Source organism: Staurois parvus, unplaced genomic scaffold (genome assembly GCF_062004578.1).
Source record: "Staurois parvus isolate SC_StPar_1 unplaced genomic scaffold, SC_StPar_1.0 ptg003652l, whole genome shotgun sequence".
Taxonomy (NCBI): Eukaryota; Metazoa; Chordata; class Amphibia; order Anura; family Ranidae; genus Staurois; species Staurois parvus.
In genome coordinates this window covers 35,001-48,575 of record NW_028321448.1, presented here as the reverse complement: position 1 = coordinate 48,575, position 13,575 = coordinate 35,001, and the positions used below count along the sequence as shown (strand labels likewise).

Sequence of the window (13,575 nt, the reverse complement as noted above, 5' to 3'; positions counted from 1 at the left end):
ACCGGAGAGTCGGCCAGTGATGTACTGAATACACAACTCATACCTGAGAGTCGGCCAGTGACGTACTGAACACACAACTCATACCTGAGAGTCGGCCAGTGATGTACTGAACACGCAACTCATACCGGAGAGTCGGCCAGTGATGTACTGAACACGCAACTCATACCGGAGAGTCGGCCAGTGATGCACTGAACACGCAACTCATACCGGAGAGTCGGCCAGTGATGCACTGAACACGCAACTCATACCGGAGAGTCGGCCAGTGATGCACTGAACACGCAACTCATACCGGAGAGTCGGCCAGTGATGCACTGAACACCCAACTCATACCGGAGAGTCGGCCAGTGATGCACTGAACACCCAACTCATACCGGAGAGTCGGCCAGTGATGCACTGAACACGCAAGTCATACCGGAGAGTCGGCCAGTGACGTACAGAACATACAACTCATACCGGAGAGTCGGCAAGTGACACACTGAACACACAACTCATACCTGAGAGTCGGCCAGTGATGCACTGAACACACAACTCATACCGGAGAGTCGGCCAGTGACGTACAGAGCATACAACTCATTCCTGAGAGTCGGCCAGTGATGCACTGAACACGCAAGTCAAACCAAAGAGTCATTCAGAGATGTGGCGGATACAGAAGCCAGAACTCAAATCTGAGAGTCAATGCAGCGAACACAGAACACACACCTGAGAGTCGGTCAGCAATGTAACAGATACAGAACACGTACCTGAGAGTCGGTCAGCAATGTAGCAGAAACAGAACACGCACCTGAGAGTTGGTCAGCAATGTAGCAGATACAGAACACGCACCTGAGAGTCGGTCAGCAATGTAGCAGATACAGAACACGCACCTGAGAGTCGGTCAGCAATGTAGCAGATACAGAACACGCACCTGAGAGTCGGTCAGCGATGTAGCAGATACAGAACACGCACCTGAGAGTCGGTCAGCGATGTAGCAGATACAGAACACGCACCTGAGAGTCGGTCAGCGATGTAGCAGATACAGAACACGCACCTGAGAGTCGGTCAGCGATGTAGCAGAACAGAACACACACCTGAGAGTCGGTCAGCAATGTAGCAGAACAGAACACACACCTGAGAGTCGGTCAGCAATGTAGCAGATACAGAACACGCACCTGAGAGTCGGTCAACGATGTAGCAGATACAGAACACAACCTGAGAGTCGGTCAGCAATGTAGCAGATACAGAACACACACCTGAGAGTCGGTCAGCAATGTAGCAGATACAGAACACAACCTGAGAGTCGGTCAGCAATGTAGCAGATACAGAACACAACCTGAGAGTCGGTCAGCGATGCAGAATACAATGAATGACTAGGAACTCACCCCTGAGATTCACTGTCCACCAGCAGCCGCACTAGAATGCCGGTCACAGCCACCAGGATGGGGTAATGGTCAACGCTCTCCAGGCCTGCAGGATGGAGGAAGCACCGATATCAGGACACGTGGGGGGGGGGGGGGGGCAGGGGAGATATATAGAAATAAGACCACAAAGCCACATCCACTTACTGACCTGGAAGCCGCAGGCTGACCACCCTGTCAAAGAGGTTCCTCTCGGCTGTCACCCGGTTCAACACCTGGTTCAGAAGCTGCCAAGAAATGATAATAAATATCCCATTACTAATGCAGTGCGGCCACAACGGAGGAGGAGCGCTGCCAGCACCAGATCCAGGCTGACCATCCACTATACTGTACATCAGACACATATACAGCCCCGTCCTTGTGTATATGGCTGACAGAGCAGACTGGGGCCGGCAATTCATCAGAGCAGCCCAAAATTACAATAAAAAAACCCATTGAGTTTGGCTTCCCCTCCAGTCTGGCACAGGTGTGCCGGCTCCTCCCCTCCAGTCTTGCGCGGGTGTGCCGGCTCCTCCCCTCCAGTCTTGCGCGGGTGTGCCGGCTCCTCCCCTCCAGTCTTGCGCGGGTGTGCCGGCTCCTCCCCTCCAGTCTTGCGCGGGTGTGCCGGCTCCTCCCCTCCAGTCTTGCGCGGGTAAAGCGGCTCCTCTCCTGGACTGAAATGGCTCACTCTGATGTCACTGCACACTGGGAGAGTCTCACAATGTGCATTAGAAGCTGCAGCAAGTCAGATCGAGCTCCGCCTCATTTCCTGGCTGGAGGACATCCAGCATCATCTAGCTCTTTCCTCCCCCACCTGATTGTCCCTGGCCCCACCCCTTTCATTCACTGGATTTCAGTTCTGCCAATTATGGAGGCTCATAAATTATTAAACATAAGTGCAGTAGGAGGAGCTACTGCCTTGATGGGTGGGTGTCACTCTGGAGGAGTGGGCGTTACTAGACAGCCCACATATGATGCTGAGCCTCCATGATTGAAAAAAATTCAGGTATATTCTGATTTCAGGAATGACACAAAATAACAGCTTATAAGCAAAATAAATATTTTTTTTTTATTTGCTTATTAAAATGATGTATTTTTTTATGGTTTTTTTTGCCTATAACCTGTTAATTAGTGCTGCACTTATGTTTATTTATTGGAGGGGCTGCACAACCAGTACCCAAAGAGCCACATGTGGCCCTCGGGCCACAGATTGGGCACCAAGGCTCTATTATATGTGACACAGGAAGGAGGACAGCTCATACCTGGGCCAGGCGCCGGAGAAGAAGTTCTGAGGACGAACGGCTCCAGTCCAGGAAGATCTCAGGTACCAAAGTCACTGTCATTTCCAGGACCCTCAGAAGGCTGACTGAGAGGTCGAAGCAGGTGGCACAAACCTTCAGTTGCCGACTGTCGACAAAGTTCCTCTCCAGTCGCTCAGCGGCTTGCTGGATCTGTGGAAAGGAGCGCGGGAAGAGACTGTGAACCGCCCAGACAAGCTATATGTGTCTCAAAAAGTTTCCCATAAATCTTTTAGAAATTGCACTGTGGATGTGTGTAATGAGTTTCAAACCTGCATTGCATAGAGAAGCACATAGACCCAGTGATGACACGACTGAGTCCAAAGTAAGGTATGTAATGAAAATGGGAAAGTCTTAGCAGGTTTATGAGGTGTGGGGGAGGGGGAACTGTGTCAGATAAAGCATGACCGCCACACGCACACGGGGTGCTTCTGTGATCCCACAATACTCTCCATTCCACCCAATCACTCTCCTCTCACCTCTTGGATCATCCCAATGAACTCAGAAAACGCCCAGTTCAGCTGGTTCAGGGCGCTGTTCAGAAAGCTGGATGCCAGTTCTGGGTCCCCCCGCAGGAGATCCGCCATGTGGCCCTGCAGCAGGGTGGACGGACAAGGTTCTAGAAAGATGGAGCATAGTAAGTGGACAGGAGTCGGCAAGAATGTATGATAGGCTGAATACCACCCCCCCAGAGAGGAAATTACCCATCGACATACTCTGCAGGCTGGGCAGATTAGCATCCTCTGGTTTGGTTTTGAGCAAATGCGGCAGTCTGGTGTACCGATAACCAAATCCACAACCCTGAGGAAGAGAGAAGAGTCAGCTGAGCCGAGAAGTGACAGCGATGGAATAAAAGAACTGATAACCATTCCCAGAGATGTGTTTAATGTCTATCAAGTGTCACAATCTGTAAAACTAGGGGAGAGAGGGGGGGAGAGAAGGGGGGGGGGGGAGAGGGGGGGGGAGAAGGGGAGAGAGGAGAGAGGGGGGGGAGAAGGGGAGAGAGGGGGGAGGGGGAGAAGGGGAGAGAGGGGGGAGGGAGAGAAGGGAAGAGAGAGGGAGAGAGAGGGAGAAGGGGGGAGAGAAGGGGTGAGAGTGAGAGAAGGGGGGGGAGGGGGGGGGGGGAGAAGGGAAGAGAGAGAAGGGAAGAGAGGGGGAGAGAGGGGGGGAGAGGGGAGGGAGAAGAGAGAGAAAGAGAGGGGAGAGAGAAGAGAGAGAAAGAAAGAGAGAAGAGAGAGAAAGAAAGAGAGAAGAGAGAGAAAGAAAGAGAGGGGAGAGAGAAGAGAGAGAAATAAAGAGAGGGGAGAGAGAAGAGAGAGAAATAAAGAGGAGGGGAGAGAGAAGAGAGAGAAATAAAGAGGAGGGGAGAGAGAAGAGAGAGAAATAAAGAGAGGGGAGAGAGAAGAGAGAGAAATAAAGAGAGGGGAGAGAGAAGAGAGAAAGAGAGGGGAGAGAGAAGAGAGGGGGAGAGGGGGGGAGAGGCGAGAGAAGAGAGGGGGAGAGGGGGGGAGAGGCAGGGGGAAGAGAGGGGGGGAGAGGGGAGAGAGAAAGAAAGGGGGGGGGGAGAGGGGAGAGAGAAGAGAGAGAAAGAAAGAGAGGGGAGAGAGAAGAGAGAGAAAGAAAGAGAGGGGAGAGAGAAGAGAGAGAAAGAAAGAGAGGGGAGAGAGAAGAGAGAGAAAGAAAGAGAGGGGAGAGAGAAGAGAGAGAAAGAAAGAGAGGGGAGAGAGAAGAGAGAGAAAGAAAGAGAGGGGAGAGAGAAGAGAGAGAAAGAAAGAGAGGGGAGAGAGAAGAGAGAAAGAGGGGAGAGAGAAGAGAGAAAGAGGGGAGAGAGAAGAGAGAGAAAGAAAGAGAGGGGAGAGAGAAGAGAGAAAGAGAGGGGAGAGAGAAGAGAGAGAAAGAAAGAGGGGAGAGAGAAGAGAGAGAAAGAAAGAAGAGAGGGGAGAGAGAAGAGAGAGAAAGAAAGAAAGAGAGGGGAGAGAGAAGAGAGAGAAAGAGAGGGGGGAGAGGCGAGAGAAGAGAGGGGGGGGGAGAGGCGAGAGAAGAGAGGGGGGGGAGAGGCGAGAGAAGAGAGGGGGGGAGAGGGGCGAGAGAAGAGAGGGGGGGGGAGAGGCGAGAGAAGAGAGGGGGGGGAGAGGCGAGAGAAGAGAGGGGGGGGGAGAGGCGAGAGAAGAGAGGGGGGGGGAGAGGCGAGAGAAGAGAGGGGGGGGAGAGGCGAGAGAAGAGAGGCGAGAAGAGAGGGGGGGGGGAGGCGAGAGAGAAGAGAGGGGGGGAGAGGCGAGAGAAGAGAGGGGGGGAGAGGCGAGAGAAGAGAGGGGGGGGAGAGGCGAGAGAAGAGAGGGGGGGAGAGGCGAGAGAAGAGAGGGGGGGAGAGGCGAGAGAAGAGAGGGGGGGGAGAGGCGAGAGAAGAGAGGGGGGGAGAGGAGAGAGGAGAGAGAAGAGAGGGGGGAGAGGCGAGAGAAGAGAGGGGGGGGAGAGGCGAGAGAAGAGAGGGGGAGAGGCGAGAGAAGAGAGGGGGGAGAGGCGAGAGAAGAGAGGGGGAGGAGAGAGAAGAGAGGGGGGGGAGAGAGAAGAGAGGGGGGGGAGAGAGAAGAGAGGGGGGGGAGAGAGAAGAGAGGGGGGGAGGAGAGAGAAGAGAGGGGGGGGAGAGAGAAGAGAGGGGGGGAGAGGAGAGAGAAGAGAGGGGGGAGAGGAGAGAGGGGAGAGAGGAGAGAGAAGAGAGGGGGGGAGAGAGGAGAGGGGAGAGAGGAGAGAGAAGAGAGGGGGGGGGGAGGGAGAGAGAAGAGAGGGGGGGGGAGAGGAGAGAGAAGAGAGAAGAGAGGGGCGGAGAGGAGAGAGAAAGAGAGGGGGGAGGAGGGAGAGAGGGGGGGAGGAGAGAGAAGAGAGGGGGGAGAGGAAAGAGAGGGGGGAGGTAGAGAGGGGGAGAGGTAGAGAGGGGGGAGAGGTAGAGAGGGGGGAGAGGTAGAGAGGGGGGAGAGGTAGAGAGGGGGGAGAGGTAGAGAGGGAGAGTGGAGAGAGAGCGAGAGAAAGAGAGAGAGGAGGAAGAGAGAGGAGAAGAGAGAGGAGAGAGGAAGAGAAGAGAGGGGGGAGAGAGAGGAGAGAGAGGGAGAGAGAGGGGGAGAGAGAGGGGGAGAGAGAGGGGGGAGAGGAGAGGGGAGAGAGAGGGGGAGAGAGAGGGGGGAGAGGGAGGGGAGAGGGAGGGGAGAGGGAGAGAGAGAGGAGAGGAGAGGGGAGAGAGAGAGAGAGAGAGGAGAGGGGAGAGAGAGAGAGAGAGGAGAGGGGAGAGAGAGGAGAGGGAGAGAGAGGAGAGAGAGAGAGAGAGGAGAGGAGAGGGGAGAGAGAGGAGAGGGGAGAGAGAGGAGAGGGGGGAGAGAGGGAGGGGGGAGAGAGGAGAGGGGGAGAGGAGGAGAGGGGGAGAGAAGAGAGGGGGGAGAGAAGAGAGGGGGGAGAGAAGAGAGGGGGGAGAGAAGAGAGGGGGGAGAGAAGAGAGGGGGAGAGAAGAGAGGGGGGAGAGAAAGGAGAAGGAGAGGGTGAAGAGAGGAGAGGGAGGTATACAAGGGAGGAGCTTTGGGCTATAAAGAGGGAGCTATACAAGGGTGGGGTTGGAGCTTAGAGCTCTAGAAGGAGGAGCTACAGGGGTTGAACAAAAAAACAAAACTTCTGCAAAAGTGACTGCATAGCTCAGTCTCAGTCTTCAGTCACTTTTGCAGCAGCTGTTTTCTTATTCCGGGTCACATTTCTGCGCAATGTCCTTTTGTCTCTGTCAGATGACCCTGCAACATTTTGATGGACCATCCATTACTTCTCATTACTGCGTCATCCCCTTCACTCACCCTCCAGAGCCGCACCAGGATCCAGTTTGTTTGGGCCCACGGCCTCTGCTCATAAGGTGCCAGCAGACTCTTCATCATACTGATCTGCCTGCAGGTAAATAAGAAACTCCGCTAAGAATGTGATCTCATAACAATAGATCTGTGACCTAGTCTCTGTGGAGAGAAAAAAAAAAAAAAGAGGGGGGGAGAAAAGAAAGGAAAGGAGGAAAGGAAAAGAAAGGAAAGGAGAAAGAAAAGGAAAGGAGAAAGAAAAGGAAAGGAGAAAGAAAGAAAGAGAAAGAAAAGGAAAGGAGAAAGAAAAGGAAAGGAGAAAGAAAAAGGAAAGGAGAAAGAAAAGGAAAAGGAGAACAGAAAGAAAATGAAAGGAGAAAAGAAAGAAAATGAAAGGAGAAAGGAAAGAAAATGGAAAGAAAATGAAAGGGGAAAGGAGAAGAGAAAGAAAAGGGAAAGGAGAAGAGAAAAAAAAAGGGAAAGGAGAAGAGAAAGAAAAGGGGAAAGGAGAAGAGAAAGAAAAGGGGGAAAGGAGAAGAGAAAGAAAAGGGGAAAGGAGAAGAGAAAGAAAAGGGGAAAGGAGAAGAGAAAGAAAAGGGGAAAGGAGAAGAGAAAGAAAAGGGGAAAGGAGAAGAGAAAGAAAAGGGGAAAGGAGAAGAGAAAGGAAAGGGGAAAGGAGAAGAGAAAGGAAAGGGGAAAGGAGAAGAGAAAGGAAAGGGGAAAGGAGAAGAGAAAGGAAAGGGGAAAGGAGAAGAGAAAGGAAAGGGGAAAGGAGAAGAGAAAGGAAAGGGAAAGGAGAAGAGAAAGGAAAGGGAAAGGAGAAAGGAAAGGGCATAAAGTAATTTTCTTTTTTAAAGCTAAACTTCAGGGAAACCACTAAATATACAGATAAATATATGGAGTTGTTTTACCTTCTCAAATATTTGTATTTGTGTTCATTAAGTCCTGAGATTTACACAGCTGTGCCATACAGCACAACCCTACCTGGTTTTGCTGTGCTGTAGTTTATTAATGCGGAGTTCCGCTCACCCTGTCACAAAATTAAAAGTCATCAGCTACAAAAATTGTAGCTGCTGACTTTGAAAGAAAAACAGCCACTCCCCTGTCCCTCGGTGTGTCCCCCGCAGCCCGTTTCACTGGCCATCCTGTATTCCAGGAGGCCGGCATCTTCAGTGTGGGCACCCGGCTGTGATAGCTTGCGGCTTCACAGCCGGGTACCCACTGCGCATGTGCAAGTAGCGCTGCGCTTCATGAATAGTCCTGTAGTCTGCTGGGACCTGTCACGTGTCCAAAAGACTACAGACAGGGAGGGAGGGAGGACACCTTCCGCTTTCGGTCGCCTAGGCGATCAAACCAGAAGTGGGAGTGGGTACCTGTCAAATTCAGGTACCCGCCCCCCCAAAGGTGCCAATCCTTAATGGGGAGCTGGGGAGCAGTCCTTAAAGCGAAAATTTTCCCCTTTTGGTTGGAGCTCCGCTTTAACACTTACAGGCCTTGTCCCTCCCCCAGCCTGTGACTGGACAGTAAAAAGAGAATCAGCAGATTAATGAGCTCATCTCTCTGTCACTCTTCTCCTACAGCATGTTCTCTGTTAGCACATGAGCACTGGAGCATAACGAGCTGGTAACCTGTGCTGCTTCTGACTTCCCAAGTCTGAAGCTCTGCTGTACCAGAATTGCAAGAAGCAGTCATCAAGTCAATTTCAGATAACTACCCCACTTCCATAAAAAAAATTTAATTATATATTACTGAATAAAGAACTGAATTATTTTGTGTATTTTAGATCTGCCTGGAAGTCAGCTTTAAAAAAACCTCCCAAATCACATGGAATCTTATGTCTCTCCAGCTAAGTCTCGGCCATGCAGAAGAGTTCTTTATATAACCTGCCGTGACCCCCGGCAGCTTCCTGCCAGTCATGTTACATGTTGCTTGCTGAGATTTTTAGTTCCACAACACCTGAGATGTCACAAGTGGGAGGAGGGCTGTTTGGAGGATACAGTGATCCCATGCCTTCAATATCATTCTGTCCCTTTTTAGTATACCTGTGTATGTATGTATATATATATATATGTATGTATGTATGTATGTATGTATGTATGTATGTATGTATACAGAGTGCACTCACTGCTCCTCTGAGATCCTCTCCACGGCACGGAGGGAATGGGGGTAACACACGTAGCTGGCCAGCGCCTGCATAAGGGAGTCCTTGATGTCTGCAGGATAAAGAACAGGAGAGAGGTGAGGATAAAAGGGGACACATCTGGTGGAGGGAAAAGATAGGAGACAGAGAGCACCATGCTGCATATTGAACATTCAAAAAGAAAAAAAAGCTGTGAAGTCAGTGACAACCAAATTATTTACTGTATATAAATATCAGTATAAAGAACCTCAAAGAAAAAGATACAGTCTATGAATACTAGGACATGATTTATACATATGTACACAGAGATTGATCTCTCTCTCTCTCTATATATATATATATATATCTCTCTCTCTCTCTATTTATATCCATCTATCTATATATATATATACACACACACATACATACACATATACACACACATACATATATACACATACATACATATATACACATACATATATACACATACATATATACACATACATATATACATACACACACATGCATACACAAGAGAGAAAAGGACTGCTGCACTTAAAATCTTTATTGTAGAAAAAAATTACAAATAGTGTTCCAAACTGTATTTGTAATTTTTGGATATAATTTTCTCTACATGACAATGACATTGAAGTGCAGCAATCCTTTTCTCTTGTTACTATAAACGGGCTTAGGAGAGGTGTGCAGTGTATATATAGATTTATTTATTATGTATATAGAAGTATAAAAATTACATTAATTTTTATATAAAATAAGCAATTATTATTACTATATGTATTTATTCATAATAAATGGACAATGGTTATGGAACTCCCTGTGTCCAATCACACAAATTTCACATCCGACACTGATTAAAAAAAAAAAAAAAGGAAAAAAAAAAAGGAAAAACAGCTCATACATATCTGTACTGGAATTCAAAAAAACCCCAAGGGGCAGTAATATGTGTATTATAACTCTTTCAAATTTGCACACCATCATATAGTCATTGAGATAATTCCCCCACAACTGTAATATCACATATGGCATATACAAAGATAATATCCACAACATCTCCAAAATACGACCGTTCCTAACCCCAGAAACTACTAAACAACTCATTCACTCCCTTATTATCTCACGACTCGACTACTGTAACTCCCTCCTCATTGGTCGACCTCATCGCAGGCTATCCCCGCTTCAGTCTATCCTGAATACTGCGGCCAGACTCATCCACCTTACCAACCGCTCCGCATACGCCACCCCCCTCTGCCAATCCCTCCACTGGCCTCCACTCAGTGTCCTCCACCCCCCTCTGCCAATCCCTCCACTGGCCTCCACTCAGTGTCCTTCACCCCCCTCTGCCAATCCCTCCACTGTCCTCCACTCAGTGTCCTCCACCCCTCTCTGCCAATCCCTCCACTGGCCTCCACTCAGTGTCCTCCACCCCTCTCTGCCAATCCCTCCATTGGCCTCCACTCAGTGTCCTCCATCCCTCTCTGCCAATCCCTCCACTGGCCTCCACTCAGTGTCCTCCACCCCCCTCTGCCAATCCCTCCACTGTCCTCCATTCAGTGTCCTCCACCCCTCTCTGCCAATCCCTCCACTGTCCTCCACCCCTCTCTGCCAATCCCTCCACTGTCCTCCATACCTCTCTGCCAATCCCTCCACTCAGTGTCCTCCACCCCCCTATGTCATTCCCTCCACTGGCTCCACCCCCCTATGTCATTCCCTCCACTGGCTCCACCCCCCTCTGTCATTCCCTCCACTGGCTCCCGACTGCCCAACACATAAAATTAAAATTAGTAACACTGACGTACAAAGCTATTCATAACACTGCCCCAAACTACCTCACCGACCTGATATCCATCTACCACCCAAAATGTACTCTTCGCCCCTCACAAGCCCTCCTACTCTCTAGGTCCCTGGTCTCTTCCTCCCATGCCCGACTCAAGGACTTCTCCAGGGCTTCCCCCATCCTCTGGAACTTACTACCCCAATCCATCAGACTGTCACCTACCCTCCTTACCTTTAGGCACACCCTGAAAACCCATTTCTTCAGGGAGGCCTACCCCGCCCTCACCTAACTGCCGATCTCCTCCACTCCTCCTACCACTCCATCCCCCACAACCATTTCCTCCTGTGCCACCATCCCCTCCCTCCTAGATTGTAAGCTCCAAGGAGCAGGGCCCTCGAACCCCTCGTGTATTGTATTGTTACTGTATTGTCTCATGTACTGTCCCCCACTATAATGTACAGTGCTGAGCAAACTTTTTGGCCCTATATAAATACTTAATAATAATAATATCACAAAGCGATCGTCTATTAATGAAAAAGTTACAAACAGAGCAGAAAATCAGAGAAGTATGCCTTTAATAAATACATTTTCAGAAAAACAGTTTGCTGTTATTTTAAAGGACTTCTTGAGTCACAGCAGCGTTTATAAATGGCGCTGGTATCAAAAAACTGGTATCCACACTTCCAGCTGCTAGAAGCGTCTGTGTATTCATGTTAAGTTGATTGTCAGCTTTCAGGTGGAAGTGATCTGGGAGGCTATGAAGTCACCTGATCACTTTTGCAACATGCCATCCAGAAACCAGTATCAGCACAAGTTAAAACATATATTGACAGCACCCCCACGGATCCTCAAGATTGTGTCTAACAATGTATTAAAGTGATCGCATCACAGCAGTAAATTGCAACAGTTTCGGGGCCACACAGGACCCCCTTTGTTAGACAAAAGAGAAGTGCAAAGAGCCTGATGAAATGGTCCTGTGTGGACAGGAAAAGTTGTGATGTGATCAATATAAGAAATGTTTGAGCACCACGTTGAAGATCCATGGTGTGCTGGCGATATGTTGCAACAGGTGCACGAATAAGACTTCTCCAGAGCTTCCCCCATCCTCTGGAACTCTCTACCCCAATTTATCAGACTATTGCCTACTCTGCTCACTTTCAGGCGATCTCTGAAAACCTCTCTCTTCAGGGAAGCCTATCCTGCCCACAGCTAATAATGGAATCTTCTACTCTTCCAACCAGTCCATCCCTTACAATTATTACCTTTTGTACCACTAGCCCCTCCCTCCTAGATTGTAAGCTCCCAGGATCAGGGCCCTCCTATCCCTCTTGTATTGAACTGTATAGTTGCTGTATTGTCTCCCGTTATATTGTAAAGCGCTGAGCAAACTGTTGGCGCCATAAATCCTGTATAATAATAATATATAAATCCTGTATAATAATAATAATATATAAATCCTGTATAATAATAATAATAATAATATATAAATCCTGTATAATAATAATATATAAATCCTGTATAATAATAATATATAAATCCTGTATAATAATAATAATAATAATAATAATAATATATAAATCCTGTATAACAACAATATATAAATCCTGTATAATAATAATAATAATAACAATATATAAATCCTGTATAATAATAATAATAATATATAAATCCTGTATAATAATAATATATAAATCCTGTATAATAATAATAATAATATATATAAATCCTGTATAATAATAATAATAATATATAAATCCTGTATAATAATATATAAATCCTGTATTATAATAATAATAATATATAAATCCTGTATTATAATAATAATAGCATCCTAATGCAACATGGTCCTTCCTTTACCAGAAACATCCAGAAACAAGGTATTGTTCTGTGAGGGTTCACCGCTAAGTAAAGCCAACACATGGAAGTCCTCCTCTCCTCTATGATCCATTACATCCTATTATCAGCCGAATTTACATTCCTAGTTCCGGGAGCCGCAGCGCACACACGCACGCACACTCACCTGTCCCCACAATACGTGAATCAGCAAAGTGTTTGGCCAATATGGCAGCCAGACGGGTCAATGTATCCTCATAACCTGAAAAGACAGAAAGATATTCATGGTCATAGAAAAATAGTAGGACTCTGCTTGTCCCTGTAATGCCAGCAGATTTCTGCAACTTCATTCTGCAAGGACGGGCATTATCCGCCACAGCTGAGACTCCCACCCAATGCCGGACATCCTGACTACCAGCAGCAGTACTAGTTCCAGGGCACACATGTCACTGAGTGTGATGCTGCAGAGAAGAAAGCTTCATCCTGAGGCTAGAACCCCTTCTGAGAGTCAAACAATGGAAGTGTCCAAGACTGAACAAGAGTCTAATGCGGGCCATACATACGAATTCCGAACGATTTTTCGACCGAAAATCGAAAACGTCGTTCGCTCGGTAATCCGATGGTGCTATCAATCATTTCAAAAATCGTCCGACCAAGTCATAAAGTTCAGCCCATATAACAGGCGAAACTTCTGTTCCTTCCAGGTCATGGTTCATGCGCATATTCTTTTCGGAAAAACGATCAACGATCTGACCATCATTGAGTCGAAAATCGGTCGTTTTTCACGAATTCTCCAACATGCACTGTAACGGAACCGAACCCCAACTGCAGTAAGGTATTTCATTTAGACTCCCGCTTCCCTGTCCGAACACAGATCCACGGACACCACCGCTGACCATGCAAGACGAGACAGCACCAGACTTGTATTAAGACAGGAAATGGACTGCTTTAACACAGACACAAGATATATACAGTGGGGCAAAAAAGTATTTAGTCACCACCAATTGTACAAGTTCTCCCACTTACAAAGATGAGAGGCCTGTAATTGGCATCATAGGGAGACCTCAACTATGAGAGACAAAATGAGAAAACAAATCCAGACAATCACATTGGCTGATCTGGAAAGAATTTATTTTGCAAATTATGGTGGAAAATAAGTATTTGGTGAATATGAAAAGTTCATTTCAATACTTTGTTATATATCCTTTGTTGGCAATGACAGAGGTCAGACGTTTCCTGGAAGTCTTCACAAGGTTGGCACACACTGTTGCTGGTATGTTGGCCCATCCTCCATGCAGATCTCCTCTAGAGCAGTGATGTTTTGGGGCTGTCGCTG

At 48.0% G+C, this 13,575-nt stretch overlaps 1 protein-coding gene across 1 annotated transcript in view; it reads right to left on the bottom strand.

Moving 5' to 3' along the window:
- Positions 1-1,354: 1,354 nt before the first annotated feature.
- Positions 1,355-13,575, bottom strand: part of RNF123 (ring finger protein 123) — a gene marked incomplete at its 5' end in the record, with an annotated part of 45,164 nt that continues 32,943 nt past the window's right edge. Inside the window, 8 exons of the mRNA XM_089667900.1 lie at positions 1,355-1,443; positions 1,546-1,621; positions 2,636-2,824; positions 3,151-3,290; positions 3,388-3,472; positions 6,502-6,589; positions 8,618-8,705; positions 12,427-12,501. Of these exons, the coding sequence (XP_089524026.1) occupies positions 1,355-1,443; positions 1,546-1,621; positions 2,636-2,824; positions 3,151-3,290; positions 3,388-3,472; positions 6,502-6,589; positions 8,618-8,705; positions 12,427-12,501 (830 nt within the window). The remainder of the gene's footprint in view (positions 1,444-1,545; positions 1,622-2,635; positions 2,825-3,150; positions 3,291-3,387; positions 3,473-6,501; positions 6,590-8,617; positions 8,706-12,426; positions 12,502-13,575) is intronic.